This window comes from Chiloscyllium plagiosum, chromosome 20 (genome assembly GCF_004010195.1).
Source record: "Chiloscyllium plagiosum isolate BGI_BamShark_2017 chromosome 20, ASM401019v2, whole genome shotgun sequence".
Classification (NCBI taxonomy): domain Eukaryota; kingdom Metazoa; phylum Chordata; class Chondrichthyes; order Orectolobiformes; family Hemiscylliidae; genus Chiloscyllium; species Chiloscyllium plagiosum.
The window spans coordinates 10,982,250-11,004,772 of NC_057729.1; the positions used below are offsets into that span (position 1 = coordinate 10,982,250).

General features: G+C 40.6%; 1 protein-coding gene across 4 annotated transcripts in view; it reads left to right on the top strand.

Annotated features, from left to right (window-relative positions):
* Nucleotides 1-22,523, top strand: part of LOC122560020 (pleckstrin homology domain-containing family G member 4B-like) — a 177,331-nt gene that overhangs the window by 106,708 nt on the left and 48,100 nt on the right. For all 4 annotated transcript variants that reach the window (XM_043710177.1, XM_043710178.1, XM_043710179.1 and 1 more), the window contains 6 exons: nucleotides 2,187-2,384; nucleotides 3,038-3,161; nucleotides 5,775-5,868; nucleotides 8,301-8,387; nucleotides 9,828-9,944; nucleotides 21,759-21,857. In XM_043710177.1, the coding sequence (XP_043566112.1) occupies nucleotides 2,187-2,384; nucleotides 3,038-3,161; nucleotides 5,775-5,868; nucleotides 8,301-8,387; nucleotides 9,828-9,944; nucleotides 21,759-21,857 (719 nt within the window). The remainder of the gene's footprint in view (nucleotides 1-2,186; nucleotides 2,385-3,037; nucleotides 3,162-5,774; nucleotides 5,869-8,300; nucleotides 8,388-9,827; nucleotides 9,945-21,758; nucleotides 21,858-22,523) is intronic.

The window sequence follows — 22,523 nt, forward strand, 5'->3', positions numbered from 1 at the left end:
CATTTGAACTGAATGAGTGTGTGCTGCTTTTGTATTTATTTTCAGAATTGATCTTGTGGATGAACAAGTTTTAGAAGTCACCTTATTCTTCTTTTTGAAAATGAAGTTCAATTTAAGAATCCTAATAGGTGCATAATAAATTTAGCAAAGAATGTTTTGCTTTGATCAGTTTCAGTGCTGACGAACTGAAGATAAACCATTAGACTCTGCTGTGTGCAGAATACATTACATGGGTACTACTTAAATAATACATATTGTATGTATAAATTATGCTGTACAACTAGGTTATTCGCTGGAACTAACAGTCTCTAATGCTTATTATATTATTATAGCTCACTTTACATATGATCAAAATGTTTAGAATTGAAATGCATCTTTTTCAATATCCTTCCAATTATCTTCCCTTAAGGTAGCAATCATATTTGGTTTTCAGTGTTGTTGCCTATTCTCTTAGACCTCACAGAAGTACATTTTCTTCATCTGTGACTCTAAACAGAGTACTAGCGGGTTGCTAAATTATGAGAAACATTCAAAACAAGCCTGATCATATCTATCTTTGTCAGTAATCATGCTTTTCATTGGTATCAAATAGATGAAATCTGAAGTGAAGACCCTTGTAATGGTTCTTAAAATGAATTTAAGTGCCTTGAAGTTGCCTCCATACAGGCCAGACTAAGAGAATAGCTAACAATTATTGATGACCTGACCTGATTTTCTTGATATTCAAGTCAATCTGCAACAGCTGGCTCTCTGTCCGCATCTGAGAGAAATTAGCCCCCAGGGATCTTCCTGGCCTTTTTGATCCAGAATAATCTCTCACAGCCATTGAGAAAGCTACAAATTTTACTCATAGTGATTCCATTCCTATTCCAATTGTTTTGGAGTTTCCAGGAATTGAAGACTCATTTCATGGATCCTTTGAAGATAAAACAAAATTGTGTGACATATGTTTCTTAAAACGTCTTTTTGTTTTAATGACGGAAGTAGGCAACAACTGTTAGAGACACAAGGTTATGTTTTTTCAACATTTAACCTATTTTTCTGATCAACCTGCTTAGAAATGTTATTATGCACCTCTGGAGCAGGTGGGACTTCAACCTGGGTCTCTCGGTCCAGGGGTAGGGCCCTTGCAAGGTGATGTTATGAATCCGTAAAGAACAAGTTCTGCCTGAGTTGGTTGTCTCTAAGTGGTCCTTTGAAATGGTCAAGCATGCTGCTTAGTTACATTACTCACTATAATGGCTGAAGGAAAACAGCCATTGCCCTGATGCTATATTCCAAAACTTAGACTTTGTTCTTTTGATTACACACAAGACAATGCTCCAACCTTGGTTTGGAGCGTTCACCTTAACTCTTAATATTTTTTCCATCAGATGGTGTATATTCTACTACCACTCTCGCAGGTCATATATCTGGAAATACGTGTTATGCCAGTCTCTATCATTTCTTTGTCACAACGTCCTCTCTAGCACTTCGTCATCAGTGATGGTGTCTCTCCAAGTGATGCTAGGGAGCTGATGTAGGCAACAGTGATTTGACATTCCATTTGACATCTATGCTGTTCTCTTCCATATCCCATTGACATACATTGGGGTTGGTACAAAGGAGACTGCAGTAAACACCAGCATACCAGCCTTCCCAGTAGTGATCATTTCCAGAAAAAAAATAATGTAAGTGTAGCTAGGATCTGTAGTCTTTTCACTGGTAAATATTGTACTTTTGAAGGAAAGTTTTTTTTGTTTTAAGGAAATCTGATTATTAGTAAAGCCAGGAGCATCGTATTTATTTTCTTGCATGGAATGTTGGTATTGTTGACATTTGTCACCCATTCCTAATTGCCCTTGAACTGAATGGTTTGCTAGGCCTTTCAGAGGACAATTGAGAGTCAGTCACATTGCTGTGGGTGTGGAGTCACCTGTAGGCCAGACCCAGGTAAATTTCCTTCCCTGAAGGGCATTAAAGAACCAGATGGAATTTTACAATTCACCTTGGTTAATGGTTACCATTAAACCAGCATTTAACTTCTGATTGCATTCAAAATTCTCCATCTGCCAGTATAGTATTTTAATCCATGTAACTAGAACATTCACTTGGGCCTCTTGATTACTAGTCCAGTGACATGACCATAAAGCCTCCAACTCTCGTCAGCAGAATAACCAAACATACTCCTTTCTTTTCTCCAACAGACGTTAGTAAAGAGGTCAGGATTCAGCCAGATACTCCGGTCCCATTGAGTCAAAGAACTGAGACAATCTCACTGTCTCCTGGTGCAAGTTTAACAAGCAGTGCCTCTCCCATATCAGAACATCATCAGAAGAGGTTCGCAACACGCTGCCTGGACCTCAACGGTGATTTGCTACATTCAGGAGCTGCTTGTTTACCAGGTATCCTGCATCCCAGTCAAAATATCAGCATCAAATGTAAAAGCAAGGACACATTAGGAGCTGATTCTTCTGACAGCGATTGGACCCTGTCACTGGGCAATATTGTGATGAGAGACGATATATGTGGCCACTGTTGTTGGCGCTGCCCCGATTGGAGAATTGCCTGCAGTCTAGCCATCCACTTAGCTCAGGGTTTCCAGGACAGGCAGAGGTGGACCTTTAGCTGGCGTGTAGGCCTACTACCTCTCTATAAAATTCCAGTTGACTTGTTTTTCAAAAAAAAAATTCCATTGGTTATGTACCTCCATTATGTGTAGCAGCCAAATAACCTAAACACCAATTAATTGGAAAATAGACACACTTGTACAAAATGGCAGCTCATTAATGATGGCCCAGCCACAACTGTATGAGTAACTGAAAACTGTTTTGTTCTGCATGTATTGGAAAAGCCTCATCCTTGGAGATGATTGCAGCTGTTAAGAAGTTGCTCACTCTGTAACTGCATTACATATACACATGTTTTATGCTTACAAGAAATATAATTGGTAAAATATGATATTAAGCATGTGTCAAAGTGATTTTATAAGAAAGCTGGATGTCTGGTGTAGCATGAATGTATTAAGTAACTTCACATTCTTTTCTGATCTTTCCAGGAAGCAGAGATAAAGCAGGGAGAGCTGTGTTACAAGTCTGCAGTGATAACAGGTTTTTGCAGAGTCAAACCGTCACCAGTGATGACCTTGCCAGGCTCCTCCTGTACTTGTACAACATTCCCAGGTGAAACTTTCTTTGGTTGTTGTTGCTTGACGACAGAAAGACTTTGCAATCTCAGAGGGAACGCACATTTTTCAGCTCTTACTTCACTTCGGAGAAAATCAAGCCCGACTCTATTGCATAAGCAGACTGATGTGTTTAGTAGTAGGAAAATTACATCAGTCATAACAGCGTTGGCCAGCCAAAAAAATAAATGCAGCTTCACTCAGACTTGGCTGGATTATTCAGACCAGGCAGGAAGTGAGGTTTATTTGACAAGACTTGGTCTTGGCTTGTTTAGATACTTGCTTTAAAAAGAGAGTCCTGTGGTTCAAGAGGTTTGGTGCTGAAACAATGGGAACCTCAAAAGTGAGGCATATTCTCACTAGCAGTATTAACTTCAAACTCAACATCTTCAGTCCTCAGTTGTAAAAAATTGAGTAGTGGTAGCATAATGGAAACGTTACGAGACTAATAATTCAGAAACTTGGACTTGTGCTCCGGAGACATGAGTTTAAAACCTATTATAGCAGTTTAGGGAATTTAAATACAATCTATAGTAAAAAAAGAAACTAATCTCACCATTGAAACTCATAAAACTATTAGATTGTTGTAAAAAAAGCCATATGATCTGTGTATGTACTGTGTGGAAGAAAATTTGTCATCCTTTCCGAGTCTGGCATATGTATATAAGGCTTGCTATTAACTACCATGGGAAATAACTGAACCCACTTTGATAAAGCACTCGGGCTCACAAGGGCAAGAGAATCTCAACAGTGGACTTTGATTGACTAGAAAAATAGATTGGTAGCTGACTGCTGACTGCCCTGCCTAAGTCCTGAAGAACATAGCTGCTAGTCTGAGCTTGTGATAGTCTGGGTACAGTAATCAATAAAAGGGAGTAACCAATGTGGTCTCAACTTCACCGACCTTGTTGATGTGGCCTTGTCTTCATCAATGGGACAACTACCCACTGTTAAATAGGATAGATTAAGAACAGATCATGCAGCTCTACTTTGGACGTGTATGAGAGGCTGTGGGCCATCAGCTGCAGCAGAATTCCATTCAGCCACAATTTATTACCTCATGGTGCACTTTAGCATTGCTGCTGTTTCGGGAGAGCAAGCCTGGCAGCACTTTCCAAACCTGTACACTTTACCACTGAGAAGGACAAGGGCAGCAGATGCATGGGGACATCAGCATCCGCAAATTCCACTCCAAACCACTCACCATTGTCACATAGAAATACAGCACGATTCCTCCACTCGCACCAGATCAAAATCCATAACTGTACCTATATCCTAAACACTGCAATGACTCAAAAATGTCTGTAGCCAAGTTGCACTAATTTAAAATAACAAGCTACCTGAATACTAACTATGATATCTGGGTGTGGTAGACAATCAGAACAATACTGGGCTGTCAATGGCAGGGTGAAGTTCTGTTATGCAGTTGACTTTGACTTATTTACTGTCAAAATAATGCAGAAAACTGGTAAAATTGCATTCATCGTAGTGTCCAAATTTTATTTTGTGTCCTTCTGGTATCCTGTTCTAAGGATGTGTTATCTCGTCCATTGTGTGTGGAATAGAAGCATATAGGAATCAACACTAACTGTTTAGTACTGCCACCTACTGAGAATAAAGCTTTCATTTTGAATGTACTTAGGAAGTAAAGACAGACATGAATTTTATCCTCTTTGCAGCCTTGGGATATTGCAAAAACAACTTTGAAAACAACAAAGTGTAGTCCCTACTGGTAATGAAGAGAATGTAACAGCCAAGTTCCAGTGATGTGACAATAATGATCTGATCATCTGTTCTCGGGATATTAGTTGAAGGTTAAGTATTGGCCAGGGCATAGGCAGAATTTCCTTACCTTTCTTTGAAATTGTGCCCAAGATACTTTTATACCTCATCTGAAAGAGACACCTCCAATCACATAGCAATTGCATAGTACTGCACTGAACTGTCAGTCTCAATTTTGTAAGTTACATTGCTGGAGTGGGATTTGAAATGAACCTTCCACTGTAGAGACATGAGAAATGCCAGACCATTAAGTTGCTTCCCATCATTCAAAGCTAGTTTTCAGCAGCCAGCAATTATTATCTTATATATAGTTATGGGCATTGATAGTGCTGACACTGTTTTCTATTCTAATCAAGCTCGATTGCTTTGAATATAGTAATGACCATTTTCCATAAATCACTGCAATCTCAGGTGATAATGTTGCTACAACAGTATTAGGTGGGGAATTAGAGAATTTTGACTCAGTGACACAAGAGTATAGTTATAAATGCATATCAAGATGTTCTGAAGATGATTTACTTCTCCTTATATTATTCATTTTGCTCATTTATGCTTTCGAAATACCCCATCTGGAACTAATGGTTAAAAATACTGTCAGTTATAAGCTAATGGCTAAAACAAAAAGTGGAAATTTCTCATATTAGTTGTGAAGTGAACAAATTCCAGCTGGAATTCCCTGACATTTATGTGGAAACTGTACCTTAGTTTTGTTGTTGGACATCCACAGCTAATAATTCCAGTGATTATAAATCGTTATTGAAAGCAGAAATGCTAACTCGATTGCACAACAAAGATTCTTTAACTTTATTCTTAATGTTTCTTCTCCCAGGAAAGAAGTTCAAGATCTGGGATTAACAATCGTTATAGATGCCAGGAGGCGCCCACCACATGTTGCATTATTTAAAGCTTTAGGATCGCTTCAGGTGAACATGGATAGATATTTGTTATGAAATGATTGCAATATAATTTTAGAGACTAACTGTTCCTTCCTATTGTTGTTAGCAACAAACAATTAGCATTAGACAGCAAAGGAATCATCCATATATCCTGATGCACTAACGTTAAGTGTAACACAATGAATACTTTTCCCAGCTCTCCCAGAAACCATTTGATATCCTGCCCAGAGCAGTTTGAAGAAAACTAATCTGGAGAATTCCTCTCTGACTCTTTTTAGATGATGGAAACTAGTCCAAGAGATCAAACTGGCCCTGATCTAGGTTACAGGAAGCTTGCCTTTTGCATGAGGTGATTTTCAATCCAGCCAGAAATTTTCACGAAGGAGTTCAGGGATCTCTGTTCACTGAAAGTCCTGTTCTACAGGCTCATTATTCTCTGGGTAAAAAAAAAAAGCACCTCCTTCAAACAAACTTGGATCTCCCTTTACATCATTTGGTATTGTGATCCTTGATTCTCCATGGAAACGCTACAGCAGATAGGAGGGCAGGGCATTTAGCTTATCTTGTCCAAATGCCCTTTCTAATCCCATCTTCCTGCACACAGCCCATAGCCCTGAAGCTTACAGTACTGCAGGTATTTTTGTGTCAGTGTCTCCAACATTAACTCAGATACCAAATTCCAGACACCCTCTGTGTAAAAAAGGTTTTTCCTCATGTCTCCTCTAATCATTCCACCACTTAGCTTGAATGTGTGACCCCTGGTTTTTGAATTCTCTGCCAAGGGTAACAGCTTCCTCCTCTCTGCCCTATCTCTACACATCCCAATTTTGTATACCTCAATCATGTTGTCCCTTAGACTTCACATCCAATAGTCTTACCTCTTTGTTATCTTATAAATTCAAATTAAACCATTAACTTGTAACTGGAAACATCATTTATCTAAATTGGAAGTTGTCTACAGTAGGGTGTGCGACGCAGTATGCTTTGACACATCGACGTAGCAGTTGTCACCAAAGTTTCCTTCTCTAATCTCTTAATTCAGTTTCCCACGTTATCAATTTCAAGGTATTATTAGCAATATATTTATCTTATATAGAGCAAAAACAATTTACAGATAGGCCCTAAGTTTAAATCTCTCCCATCCCACCTTATTATTCCAGTCAGCCATTGTCTTTGACATCAGTCTCCTAATCTACCTCCAGTTCCAATCCTTATTCCAGCCTGTTTCTCTTGCATGCAATAGATGATTAATACATCAAATCGGGCAAACTATGTAACGACACAGAAAACTGACAGAGTGCAAGAAATCAGGAGAACAGGAAGAGTAGTGGAAGGGAACAGATATAAGAAAGGAACGTGAGAAAGTAAACAGAGGATTGGAAGAAAGGAACGTAGAAATGAAAAGAAAGAAAAGGCTGAAATTTATAGATGAGAGTGCAAGGTTGTGGTCAGAGAGGTGACGAAAGGTTTGTGCCTCTAAATGTTATGTTTGTTTGTCAGCACCAACCTGTCTCAAGGTGATTTTTCCAAGATGGGGACATTCCATCTTCAATTGTTAACTAATTTATTAAGGAGAGTTAATGGTTGATTAAGAACTATCGCCAGTGTCCAGCTGGAATTTTCTAGTCAACCTGCATACTCCACAAGACATCAGAGGCTAATCCAGCACCACAACAAGAGGGCCAGCACTTCAGGCAGAATTTGAAGTTCTCATTGCCTACGTGACCACACCTTGATCCATGGCCTGCCCCATGGATCCTTCAACAATGGTGACCTGACTACTGACAGTCATTATTAGTTTAAAGTTTATATATGTTACAGAGAGAGAGGTGCTCTCTGTCTCTCTCTTTCTTTCACTGTCACTCTCATTCTCTGTTTCTCTCTCTCTTTTACCTGAACTGCAGGTAAGTCAGGGAAGAAGACTGTGTGACAAGTCTACAGTAGATTCTGTCTGTTTTGCTTTTTATTAATTAAAACAAAAGGTATATACAATAACTCCACAGAGGCTGGCATCTTTTTATTTACACATGAGTAGTCCTTGACTATAGCACTACGCCATACAGAATCAGGCACCAGAGTGGTAGTATCCCTGACACTCATCCTTTTTATCTGTCAGCTAGGGTTCCCTGATTGGATCAGATTTACAGCCCCAATCAGGGAACTCATATTCTGTGAGATCTAGCTGGCTGACTTTGTTACAATCCCTGCAGTATGTCAGGTAGGTGCCATTGTGACTGAGTCCTCCTTAAGTTCCATGTGGAAGATGATTCAAATCCACACAGTAAAAATGATCCTTTCCAATTTAAAAAATAATTCAGCAGTTACGATTGGTCCACTCAAATGGAAGGTGTGTTTAGTTACCATGTTATCCCGGAAATGTGATATTGTTTCTCGGTTTAGAAACATACATTTGTATCAAAGTCTCAACTGATTAATTACTTTCTGGTTCAAATCTGCAGGACTTTGCTCCCCATTCCATTCATTGTGTGCTGATACTGACAGAGAAGGAGACAACTCTCAAACTGGAGAAATATCCAAGAATATCTGTAAGTGCCATTGAAACTGCTCAGGAAATCCAAGTGGAATGTGTTACCAAAGGCAATCACAAAGTGCAATCCAAAACTCTTTTTGCTGATCTTGATCTCCTCCCCTTCTCCAGTGACCAGGAATTGTGGCCTAGTCTGTCTCTTTCAACTGTGTTTCTTAAGTGAAGAAACAAAATTTTTACTTGTCAACTGTTTGCTTGGCAGTTCTTAATGGTCATTTTACAGATGGGTCACTTTATAAAAAAAACAAATTTATTGATTTTTCTGCCCAGCATGTTTTCTCTACACCTTAATTTTGTTTTCGAAATTAACCTGAACCAACCGTATTAATACTTTGCCTACAAGAGCAGTTTGGTGGTTAAGAGTTCTGCTGCGACTAACTCACATTCTGACTCCTCAAAAGCATGTCTTCTATCTGCAGAGCACAACTCAGAAATTTCATGAAATACTTTCCACATGCCTAGTTGAGTGTAAAACTTGGCAAAACTCGAGAAACTCAACACCATCCGAATCAAAGCAGTCCACTTGATAACAGCCCAACCACTACATTAAACCCATTCATGCCCTCCGCACTATCACACAATGGTAACAGTATGTACAAGATGCCCTGCAATGACTTGCCAAGGCTCCTTCCAAACCTGTGAGATATACCTCCTAGGACAAGAACATATGCAAGCGCTCTCTCACATATCATCTTGATTTGGAACTATATTGCCATTCCTTTAGTGTTGCTGGTAAAAAGTGGTAATTCTCTTGCTAATATCTCCAAGGATGTACCTACATGGTATGAAGTGCAGTGCTTCAAGAAGGCAGCTGATGAACACTTCCCAAGGGCAATTTCAGATGGATATCAGATATTGATCTTTCTGGTGATGTGCACATCCTGTAAAAGACAAAATAAAACTAAAACAAAAATAGATTTAATTGAGTAAGCTGCACCTTAATGACCCATTATACTTACTGTTCATTTCCATGGAAAAGCACACTATCCCTACTTTTGAAATCAGGCAATTGTAGAAGGTTAAGAGCAAAGAGAATTAGGAGTAGGTTACTTATTCAGATGTAGTAAATCTCTATTTATCTATTGACATGCATTTATAGCCTTACTAAAAGATTTGTGTGTTTTATTATTTTATATTTTTATGATTGAACTCAAATGAATGAAAAGAACAACTGCAGTTATAGTCTCCTGTGTCTATAACCCCTCGTGTTCTTTTCATTAATTTGATGAAATCTCAAGGTTTGTCGAATTGACTATTTTGCAGGTAGAGCTGAATACAAACAATGCTCCTTGCCAGGGAATTCTAGACCAGGGAACCAATTTTTGCAGGATAAAAGTCTTAACTAAAGGAAAGATGAATTACGTTCTTCAATTTGTAACTACACTTTTAACATGTATAACATGAAATATATGCTGTATGTTTTCTTTTGTTTTATCAGATGGAAGTTTTGACTTCCTTGAAAGCCCTGAATAAGTTCATTGACAACAACCAGCTGACTGAGAATCTGGAAGGGACATTACCCTACAACCACTCTGAGTGGATTCAGTTCCGTATGGTCAGTAATACATCATAAAAATACTTCACAAAAATGTATATTGCGTTATATTTTGTATTCCTATCAATAATCTCAAAATTTCACATGTTTGATATTTATAAATGTTAGATGTGTTTCATTTCCATTAGTTGCACCTCTTTAGAATCCCTACAGTATGCAAACAGGCCCTTTGGCCCATCAAGTCCACACTGACCCTCCGAATACTCACCCACCCAGACCCATTCCCCTACATTTACCCCAGACCAATGCACCTAACCTACAGATTCATGAACAGTAAGGGCAATTTAGCATAGTCAATTCACCATTGGGCATCAGGATGAAACTGGAGTAAGCCCACACAGACATGGGGAGAATGTTCAAACTCCACACAAGCAGTCACCCAAGGCTCGAATTGAAACCAGGTCCCCAGCACTGTGAGGCAACAGTGCTAACCATTGAGCTATCAAGCTACCCTAGATGTGAAACCTTATTGTTAGCTTCATAATGTGGTTGAATATGTATCTCTGATGACACTTCTCATCTACTTGGCTATTTCATCCAAGTTAGGCTTGCATTGAGTTGGTTGGTTAAGGTCAAAAAGGGTCTGGGGAGAGTACATCAAGGTTGTTCAATAGGCCTGGTAAAATGCACAAAACCAGGCAGAATCATAATTTTGGGACAGCTGGAAGATGACATTTGTACAACTGGTTCATGGGATGTGGAAGACACAGGCAAGGTTGCATTATTTTCCATCCCTCATTGTTGTTGTGGGTCTTTCCATTTGAAACACTGCAACCCTTAATGTGACATACACAAAGGTACTGAGTAGACAATTCCATAGTTCTGACTCAGTGAACTAAGCTGGTGTGTGACCTAAATGGGAGCATGGAGCTTCTAATATTCCTCTATAACGTTGTTACTCTGGCCTTGGTGATAGATATTGGAAAAGAGGCAAGTGCTTTTGAACTAACCATGGTGATTTGCTGCTTGAACATTCTGTTGATTACACATACTGCAGACATCAGTGCAATAATGATGTTGAGTCCAGAGACAGGGAATAAGTTAAGCACACTGCTTTGTTCTGAATGTTTTCAAGCATGCTGAGTGTTATCACAGCTTTTAAAAAGTGAAAACACATGCCTCACCAGAGCTTTGTAGGTGAGAGGCTGAAAGAGTTTGAGCTGAGCTGCTCATAGCAGTGCACGTAATATTGTCCTGCACTTATAATCGAGGTGTAGATTTGGGCAGTCCAGCTTAGTTGCTGTTGACCCTTTTGTGGGTGCCAATCCTTCAAAAGTAAGTTAAGTTGTCATGGGTTACATTGCAGTTGTGGCATCTTGCTGTGTGGAAATTTGCCATCCATTTGCTTTCAGAACAACAATGCTTATAGCTCACAAACAATTTGTTGTTTAAGGAGCATTTTGGAACAGCCTGAGGATATGAAAGAAACTATATGTAATTTGTAATTATGGTTACCAGAGTAATGAGGCAAGATACAAAGCCTCAGGGAATTGTCTGATTACATGGTAGGCTTTATTGCCGAACCACATTATTTCTGAACCTACAATTCACTCGAACAACATTTTCAATCAATAACTCTCCTGGGAAATGTCACTAAAGTGAAAAGGCTTCACTGACAGAGTTTTTAAAAAATCTTCGAAAAGTCAGTTTTTCCGACTGTTCGTGTTTGTAGAGGACTTTGACATGTATGTTCAGAGAGTCACAAGGGAATATCATATTGTGGCAATAACAGAGACTTGGCTCACAAAATGCATGAAACATAGATGAATTCAGGTGGCTGGATTTTTCTTCTTTTTAGTGTCCGGTCAGTGAATGGCAGAGAGCGCACTCACTGTCCAATTAAAGTTGATGGGTGGGCTCCTGAGATTAAGAGGACCAGTAGGACACCCACCAGCAAGACACATTGGCAGTTCCCCCATTGATGGTGGAAATTGTCGATGCATGTGGGGCAGAGAGAGTGGAAGCCTCCAACTTGAGGAGCCTTCCAAACATGACTTAAAAACTCACAAATTGAAAGAGTTTAACTGCTGGGCAGGCCATCCTGAAGGAGGGCTAATCTCTGCCCACAGGGTAGGCTGCAGCTGTAAATGTAGCCATTGTGATTTAGTGACAGAGGTGAGGGGGTGGGGTAGGATGTTTCCAAAAACAAACCACCACTGGAGCACTTGCACCCCACAATCAGTCACTGCCACTCAGTGGTTCTGCTTTGGCCACCACAGGCAACATGCTGTTGTTTGGGAAATCTGAGTTGGTGTCCATCGAGGTCTTAATGGACGCCTTAAGTACCCTTTATTGGCTATCCACAGCCTGTAGGTAGGTAACATTTCGGTCTTCATCTTAAAGTTTTAAACTTGGCTCAGGGTGGAAAGCATGTGACCAGATTGTCATTCCAGTTGGCTGCAGGAATCTCTAGAGCCATCCCTCTAGCCTTGGTCTCAATAAACTTTGGAAATCCAGCCCAAATTGATAAGCAAACACAGAGAGGAAAGAAAGGCAATCTACAGTGCTGGAGACAGTGGATGTTCTGGAAGAGTCAAGGACCGAATCTATTTGGAGAAAGAGAGACCTGCAGATGCTGGAGATCAGAGCCAAAACATGTGGTGCTGGAAAAGCACAGCCGGTCAGGCAGCATCTGAGGAGCAGGAGAATCGACGTTTCGAGCATAAGTTCCTCATCAGGAATGAGGGGGTGGCCCAAGGTAGCTGAGAGATAAATGGGAGGGAGTGGGGGTGGGGGTGAAGATAGCTGGGAATACAATAGGTAGATGGAGGTTGTGAGGGTGACAGTGATAGGTTGGAAAGGATGAGGGCCTTATGCTTGCAACGTCGACTCGTACCCCAGATGCTGCCTGACCAGCTGTCCTTTTCCAGCACCACACTTTTCGACACTGAATCTATTTGGTTAGAATCAAGAAAGAAGTTATCTTTATACCATTATTTGTATGTTCGGAGCCACCAGAAAGTTGTAAAAGCTACAGAGTAATGACATTGGGAGACTTTAATTATCGTAATGTAGACTGGGTTAGGAATCTTCTAAACGGAAGGGAAACAGTTTCTTAAGTGCATTCAGCTGAATTTTATTGATCAATATGTTTTTGTCTCAAATTCTGGATTCATGAGTTATGTCAAGTGGATCAAGTGTCTGTAGGGGAACATTTCATCATGAACTTTAGGTTACTTATGGAATCAGGCAAGGAACAACCTAGAGTATAAATACTTAATTGTGGATGGAAAATGTCAGTGGGTTGGCAACTGAGCTGACCTGGGAAACCTGGAATCAAAGATAGAAAGGCAAGACAGTAAAGGAGCAAATGGATGCCATTGGAAACTATTACTTCATTAATAAGGATAATAACATCCAAGCCATATGTTACAAAATTAATGCAACTTTGAGCAAAATACCGAACACCCAGGTTGTCTTCCTATTCTGTGGTTTTTATAGATATGTATGTAATGTATATAAATCTTAATTTGAAAGCTTGATTTAAAGGGTGCAATAACAGACTAGTTGTGCTATGGATTAGTAGTCCAGAGGTCTGGACAGATGGTCTGGAGATATGAGCTCAGATTCATATTGTAAGAAGGATGTGATAGCACTGGAAAGGTGCAGAGAAGGTTTACCAGGATTTTGCCATGGCTGGAGAGTTTTGGTTATGAAGAGAGATTGGGCAGCCTGGCATTGTTTTCCTTGGAGCAGTAGAGATAGAGCAGAGTGGGGGACATGATTTGGATGCATACAATAAAAAGGGACACAGACAGGAAGGAACAGTTCCCCTTGGTGGAGGGATCAGTGATCAGGGGAAGGGGCAGGAGGTTTAGAGGGGATGTGAGGAAAGTTTTTTTTCATTCTGAGCATGGTGGAAATCTGGAACTCACTGTCTGTAAGTAGTGGTCGAGGCAGAACCCCTCATGCTTGAAGAAGTATTGAGATATACACCTGCAGTGTCAAGGCATACATAGCTATGGGACCAGTGCTGGAGAATAGGAATGGAATACTTAGGTGGTTGTTTTTAATCAGCACAGACTTGATAGGCTGAAGGGGGCAATCATTTCGACCTCCATGACTCTATGTGCCACTTGGGAAGCATTCTTTCAAAAGGGAAACCAAAGCCTGATCTCCCTGGGTATCAAGGAGATACAAACAAAATGAAAGGGAAAATAAAAGAGGCAAAGAAGGAGTTTGAGAAAAAGACTTACAGCTGGTATAAAATCCATTTAAATAATAAAAGAGTGTTAAGAAGAGGGGTTGGTGCAAATAAGAATGGAAAAGGGACATATGCATGGAGGCAGCAGGAAAGGTTGAGGTACTAAAGGAGTATGTTGCCTCTGTCTTTACCAAGGAAGGAGATTCTGCTCAAATCATGTTGAAAGTGGAGATACTGGATGGATGCACAATTAATGAAGTGTAGATCTTTAGATTAGATTAGATTTCCTACAGAGTGGAAACAGGCCCTTCGGCCCAACACGTCCACATCGACCCTCCGAAGAGTAACCCACCCAGACCCATTTCCCTACATTCACCCCTGATGAATGCACCTAACACTATGGGCAATTTAGCATGGCCAAATCACCTGACCCACACATCTTTGGACTGTGGGAGGAAACCGGAGCACCCAGAGAAAACCCGCGCAGACTCGGGGAGAATATGCAAACTCCACACAGTCGCCCGAGGCAGGAATTGAACCCAGGTCCCTGGCGCTGTGAGGCAGTAGTGCTAACCACTGAGCCACCGTGCTGCCCCTTAGAGAATCTAGTTTCATTTACAGTTGTATAGTCAATGGGAGCCGAAGGGATACATCGAAGAATGTTGAGGGGATTAAGGGTGAAAATTGCAGAGGCAATGGCAACAGTTTTCTCATCCTCCTCAGGTTGTAGCAGAGGGACTGAGGAATAGCACGGCGGCACGGTGGCACGGTGGTTAGCACTGCTGCCTCACAGCGCCTGAGACCCGGGTTCAATTCCCGCCTCAGGCGACTGACTGTGTGGAGTTTGCACATTCTCCCTGTGTCTGCGTGGGTTTCCTCTGGGTGCTCCGGTTTCCTCCCACAATCCAAAGATGTGCAGGTCAGGTGAATTGGCCATGCTAAATTGCCCGTAATGTTAGGTAATGGGTAAATGTAGGGGTATGGGTGGGTTGCGCTTCGGCGGGTCGGTGTGGACTTGTTGGGCCGAAGGGCCTGTTTCCACACTGTAATGTAATCTAAAAAATCTAATCTAAATGTTAGACCATTGCTCAAAGGGATGGAAGCATAACCCAGCAACTCAAAGGCCGTCAGCTGAAACTCAGTGGTGGGGAAACTTTTATGAATGATAATCCTGGTCACAATTCACAGTCATTTGGACAAGTGTAAACTTATGAAGGAAATTCAACACAGATTTATTGCAGGCAAATTGTATTCAAGCATTTTGGAGTTTTTTTGATAAATAAACTAAGATGATTGATGATGGAAATGCAGCTGGTGTACATGGACTTGCAAAAGGCAGTAATAAAAGTGATACATAATAGATTTGTTGACAAAGTTAAAGCGCATTAGCTAAAAATGACAGTGACAGAATGGTTACAAAGTTAATTGAGTGACTGAAAACAGCGGTTAACAGTTGTTTTATCAGATAAAAGCAAGGTATTCAGTAGGCATTTTTATGCAAGTAGTTACGATTTGGAATATAATGCAGGAGAGTGTGAAGAGGCAGATTCAGTTGTGGCCTTTGAAAGGTGATCAGATAAGCACTCAAAGAAAGAAATATTTTGGGGCTAAGGAGAAAGGGTTGGAGAGTGAGACCAGCAGAGAGCTAGAATAGACACGAAGTGCTGAATGCCCCCCTTCTGTGCTGTAACCGCTAAAACGCAAAATGTTGTAGAGTCTGATAGAAAGATTCTTGGGATAGAAATCATTATATGTTCTACCTGCAGCAGGATCTTGAAAATCTGAGTAGGTCTGAGCAGAGTTATGAGGCTGTGGAATGTGTGACAGGAGTTAATGATTATAACAGTGACTGTATCAGTGTTCAAAGAATAGGTTAGCCAAGTAGTTGAAGGAACATGTGATAAAGGGATATGGGTATACAGTAGATGCTTGCGATTAGGCCAACTGCTGGCTTGGAAAATAAGGACCAATCTTGGTTTTGCTGAGTGGTCTGTTTCTGCATTATAAGTCTATAAAAGGTAGATTTCTTAAAGTTTATTTTGCGTCATAAACTACCTTATAATGTTACAAATTAAAGCTAGAATCTATACATATTACTGAGCATGCTTTTTCAGATGAATTGTTCTGTATTCGACAGGAGATACAGTTGCAACAGTTTGCTGATAATTGCTAGTGAACCACATCATGAGTAAATTACAATTTTACAGTATTGAATCTTCAATATAATGATGCCAGATGTTGCCATTCCATCATACTGAGTGCAACAGTTTGCATGAATAAATGTTTATTGAATCAAATAGCTACAGGGTAATGGTTTTAATAGAGCTCTTTTAATTAATACCAGTACAATACCTTCAGTAATGCAGCCTTGGTGTCAAAGGCTTCAGTATGACAGTGCCAGATGTTGCTATTTCATCGTGTTGAATGCAATACAATTGGTATGAATACACATGCCGTGGAAAATATATCATTGCTGGCTCCCCCTTCTTCACTCATATTAAGATTCTTCATTGTGATGAAAGATTTAAACACCAGGGGACATGGAAATATAACTATGAAGTTAGGACCAGAAATAAACCTTTTCAAATAAGCAGGTAAAATATGAACACGAGTTAACAGAATTTAAGGAACTTAAGGGCACCACTCACCTCTCGTCTAGTCAATTTGATTTCCTGGATGAGTTTTAATTGCTTGAGAAGTATTTTCTGGTCTTTTCCTCCTGTCATTGTCCCTATTTTTCAGTTTATTCCACTGCACCCATTAGCAATGTTCCAGTGCTTACCATTGATCAGAACTGAACTGGACTCATCATATAAATACTGCAGATACAAGAACAAGTCAGAAACTAGGAACCTTGCGTTGAGTATTTCACTTCCCAAATCCCCTAAGTCTGTTCATAAGTCATAAGGCATAAGTCAGAAGTGTGTGATGGAATACTCCTCACTTGCCTGGATGGGTGCAAGAACAACAACAATCAAAAAGTTTGACACCATCCAGAGCAAAGTAGCCCACTAGGTTGGCAACACATCCACAAACATCCACCTCTTCCACCACTGATGGTCAGTAGCAGCAGTGTGTACCATCTACAAGACGCACTGCAGTGATTTGCCAAGGCTCCTTAAACAGCATCTTCCAAACCAATGGCCACTTCATCTAGAAGGACAAGGGCATTGGATACAGCACCATCTGAAATTTCCTCTCCAAGCCACTTGCCATCCTGATTTGGAAATGACATCACTGTTGCTTCAGTGTCACTAGATCAATCTCCTGCAACTCCTTTTCTCACAGCATTCTGGATCAACCTACAGCACACTGCAGCAGTTCAAGAAGGCAGCCATGACCTTCTCAAGGGCAACCAGGAGTGAGCAATAATGCTGGTCCAGCCAGTGTTGCCCACATCTCATAAGTGAACAAAGAAAATAGGAGGTTACTTTCCTGTTGGGGTTGGGAGGAAGGCAAGGCTTTGAAGAGTTTATTCATAATACTACAGAGATTGAGAGTGTGGGGCTGGATTGATGAGCTAGATTGTTATCTGCCCATCATTTTGTTTTCAATGTTGATATTTAGGGAAAAATAGGAAAAAGAAATCTTAAGGAGTAAGGCCATTTGACCAGTTGTCACTCAACCTCCAATCATCTGACCCACTTGTTACAGCAACAGACTAATTCCAATGGTACTGAGTGTCCGAGTAAAGTTCACTTTCACGTTCCAAACATTCATCTTTGAGCAGAAACATTTCTTTTCAAACATCTGTTTTCAAACCACTTTAGTCCCATTTCAATCTAATCTCTTGGCCCTACTTTCTCAAACTTGTAGTAATCTTGTGGTCTTGTCTATCCTAACCGATAGATATTTAATACTTCAGTGAGATCTCCCTTAAACACCCTTAAGCTCCTCTAATCTTACTTTATATTTCAATCCCTTTTCATTTGGAAACAGTTTTATTGCTCTTTCTGGCATGTGACCATAATTCAACACTATTCCCAGTGTGGTCTGACCAGCGCATTAAAGTGTTCCAGTATAACTTCATTCTCCTACTCTATAATCCAGTCACATCATCACAAACCTGAAAGTGATGAGGAAGCCGTCAATCTCAAATCCCTTATTAAATCTCTCTCTGTAAATTGACTTCCATTTAATGTATTTTTAAGATAAGCATGTTTTGGACAATGTGCAATACTTATCAGTGTTACATTTTCCAGTTATAGTGTTGCCAGCAAATTTCATAAATCTGCCTTTCAGTTTTGGTATACAGATATTTAATGTGGATGAGAATTAACAGAGATTTAGTTCCAACTGTTGTGGAATCCCACTCAGAATCCACCTCCCTGGAGTTTCTTGTTGTCTTGGGTTCCCTGAATTTTTGATCAGCAAATTCTAATCCAATTTTAGTTGGCATAGAATAGTCAGAGGCTAATTTACTGGAGCTGTGCAGTGCTATTAGGCTATAGCATTGAAGAAATCACATACTAGCACCTTTAAACTTTCATTCATGGAGTGTGGTCTTCATAGACGGGGCCAGCATTCATTGGCCATTGCTATTTGCCCTTGAGTCGGTATTGATGAGCTGAACTCTTGAACCATTGCAGTCGTTTTGGTGTGTGTCCACCCACAAAGCTGCCAGTGAGGAAGTTGTATAATTTTCATCCAGTGACAATGAAGAAACAGTGACATATTTCCAGGTCAGGCCAGTGCATAATGTGGAGGGGAACTTGCAGGTTATCACATTCCCATGTATCTGCTGTCTTCATCCTTTAAGATGGGTCATGGTGCTGTTTAAGGAGTATTTTTGTGTGTATTTGGTGAATGGTGAATCTCTGCAGTCCATGGCCTATTAAACGCCAGTGATGAGAATTTGTTGATGTGGTGCCAATCAACTGGGCAGCTTTTTCCTGGATAGTGTCAGACCTGTTGAGTGTTGTTGGAACTGAACTTACCCAGGTGAGTGGGGAGTATTCTGACTTGTCTTGATTGTTGCAGACAGACTTTAGGTAATCAATTGACCTACTTGTTGCAGTTTTCCTAGCTTCTGTTCTGTTATTATGTTTATATGGCTAGTCCAGTTCAGCTTCTGCTCAATGGTAATCTTCAGGATGTTGATAGTGCGGGATGCCATTAAATGTCATGGAGCAGTAACCAGATTATCTCATTGAAAATGCTCACTGACTGATAATTGTGTGATGTGAACATTACTTGCCATTTGTCAGCCCAAACCTGGAAATTGTCCAGGTCTTGCTGAATTTGGAACATGAACTGCTTCAGTATCTGAGGAGTTGCAAATGGTGCTGAGCATTGTGCAATTATCAGTGAACATCCCCATTGTGACTTAATGATGGAGGGAAGGCTGTTGATGAAGCAGCTGAAGGTGGTTGGGTCTAGGACACTCACTACCCTGAGGAACTCCTGCAGAGATGTCCTGGGATGACTGGTCTCCAGCAACCACAACAATCTTCCTTTGTGCCAGGTATAACTCCAGTCAGTAGAAGGTTATACTTGTACCTGCATCCACCACTTCCTCCAAAAGTTCATTACACATTCAAACCAATTTTTTGTGTGAACAAAAAAAATGCCCCTTGTGTCTTTTTAAAATCTCTTTCCTCTCGCTTTAAAAATATGCCCCTAGTCTCGAAATCCCCCACCGTAGGGAAAAACTCCTGCCATTCATCTTACCTATAATTGTCATGATTTTATAAATCTCTATAAGGTCACCTCTCAACCTCTTATGCTCCAGTGAAAAAAGGTCCCTGCCTAACCAGCCTCCCCTTATAACTTATACTCTCCACTCCCAGCAACATCCTGGTAAATCTCTTCTGAACCCACTCCAGCTAAATAATATCCATCCTGTAACAGGGTGACCAGAACTGCACACAGTACTCCAGAAGAGACCTCATCAATATCCTGTATAACCTCAACATAACATCCCAACTCCTGTACTCAAAGGTCTGAGCAATGAGGGCAAGTGTGCAAAACTCCTCCTTAACCATTTTATCTATATGTGATGCAAACTCCAAAGAATTATGTACCTGATCCCCTAGGTCTGTCTGTTCTACAACACTACCCAAGGCCTTACTTTTAATTGTACAAGTGCTGCCCTTGTTTATTTTACCAAAATGCAATATCTCACATTTATCTAAATTAAACTCTATTTGCCACTCTTCAGTTCTATTTATATCATCCAGTTAGTTGAAAAATTAGCTTCCTATCCATTGAAGTTCTGCTTGAAGAGGCTGCCTTGCCTTTAAAGGGGTGACAAGTTCTCAGCCGTAGTGGCCCCAAGAACTGTGGCCACTACTGGTACTGCAGAAAGCTGCAGACCAGAGGCATCAGTGAATTATGGAGGAGATGAAGGATCTGTGGGTCAGTGAGAGGAGCGATGACCAATGGGAGAGCAGTGGACAGCCGTTGCTGCTGATTGGACCTCTCAGAGACACAGAATATCTGATGAGAACGGCTTACCTCTAAGTTTGTAGGGCAGATGCCAGGGTAGGATGGTATGTGTTGTTGTGCCATCCAGCTTTGATAAATTACCAGGGATGGAGACCTCAGTTGGTCTAAGGGTAAGAAGCTGCCCACCGCCTACCTCCCCACTTTTCAACCAGAATTTCACCTCATGGGATTGGAATGTAGAAACAAGATCTTGGTCTGAGAATCCACGTGCCAAAAGGGTGATTATAAGGAAAAACTTCCCCGGTTTATCCAATCGATCATTTAGAAATAATTGGTTTTAGCTTTTTGTTCTTCCATGTGTCGATCCAGTTTTAAACTTTGGGAAGCCTATTCCAAATGTACAGAAAAGTTCATTCTGATTTTCCTTTTAAAGTGACAGTAAGGGGTTTCTACCACCAGGTGTCAGTCTTATACAGTGTAATACTGTGATGAGCAATTGAACCTTGGGGATATGTTGGAGCAAATAATGACACCTCCAGGGGACATAAGTTGCATTTATATCACACCTTTCACATCCTCATGAGTCCCGAACTGCTTAAGAGCCCATGCAAATCGATTATAATGTAGTCACTGTTGTAATGCAAGAAACACAGCAGCAAACCTTTGCTCTGCAGGGCCTACCCAGTAGCAAGGAGACAAATGGAGCTATTCTCCTGAAGGCTGAGGGATGAATGTTCACCGAGACATGTTGCAGAAGGTGTCTGCTCTTGGAAATCTTTCCCATGAGCAGAAAGACATTCAGTTTATCATTTCATCTGAAACCTCAGTGCAGTATTACAGTGCTTCACTGATGTGTTTCTGCCTATGAAATGGGGCCTAATCCATGACTGTCTGACAATGATGGGGTATCTTCCCCACCAGAACTTCAGCCTGTCAGGTTCTCTCAAAATCCTCTGCCTCTGCTGGTGTTCCCCTGCTGCAACCAAAATTTCAGCAGGAAAGTCACTCTAAAGGGACAATCCCATCACCCCTTTCTAAAATGGCTTAAAAACATTCCAGTACAACAGGGGAATTAACATGGTGCCAAAGAATAGAAAGCGTCAGCCCACAATTTCATTCGACTATAACCAGGCAAAGCTTTGCATTTCGCTGTAAAATGCCTTTAGTGATGTTTTAAGAGATTTTTAGATAAGATGTCATTTGAATTTTATGTTTGGTTTCAGTGAGTAACATTTGTGAAGGCTATATATTTAACACAAATTGTACATTTTATGTTATTGCAGAAACAGGATTCATTTGTAACAAACTGCAGAGAAGTTTCCACTTTGTTGCTGGACACCATTCAAACGTTTGAATCGAACAAACCTGGAAACAGTGAACAGGTACACCAACAATAAAACACATTAAAACAGACTATGAACATCATAGAAAAGAGTCCTTGGAAACAGTGACATGACTACAAGGCTCTAAGAAAGATTCACATGTATTCCTGACATATGCTTCAAGTCTGGTATTACCAAATGATAATTGCATCTAACTTGAAGGCTGTGTTAATTGATAAAAATGACTCAAAAAGTCAAACTAATGCTTTCATTTATACTTCACTAATGTAGTGATTTACTGCCCAGCCACAGGTAAATGATTTCAGAGTCAGGTTGGTATGAATCTGGCAGTGCAATGCTGGTGAAACGTCCACTTTCTTTCCGAGAGAGAAGGTTGCTGATCATCTGTTTTCACCATTTGAGCCTCGTCGACAAGTGTGGTGCTGGAAAAGCACAGCCGGTCAGGCAGCATCTGAGGAGCAGGAGAATCAACGTTTCGGGCATAAGCCCTTCATCAGGAGCTTATGCTTGAAACATCGACTCTCCTGCTCCTCGGATGCTGCTTGGCCTGCTGTGCTTTTCCAGCATCACACTTTTCGACTCTGATCTCCAGCATCTGCGGTCTTCACTTTCCCCTACTACCTAGGCCTAACCAACTTATTGGTTTGGGAGAAACCTGATTTTATTGGATCAGTTACTCTTTATAACAACTGTCTGCTTTTCAAT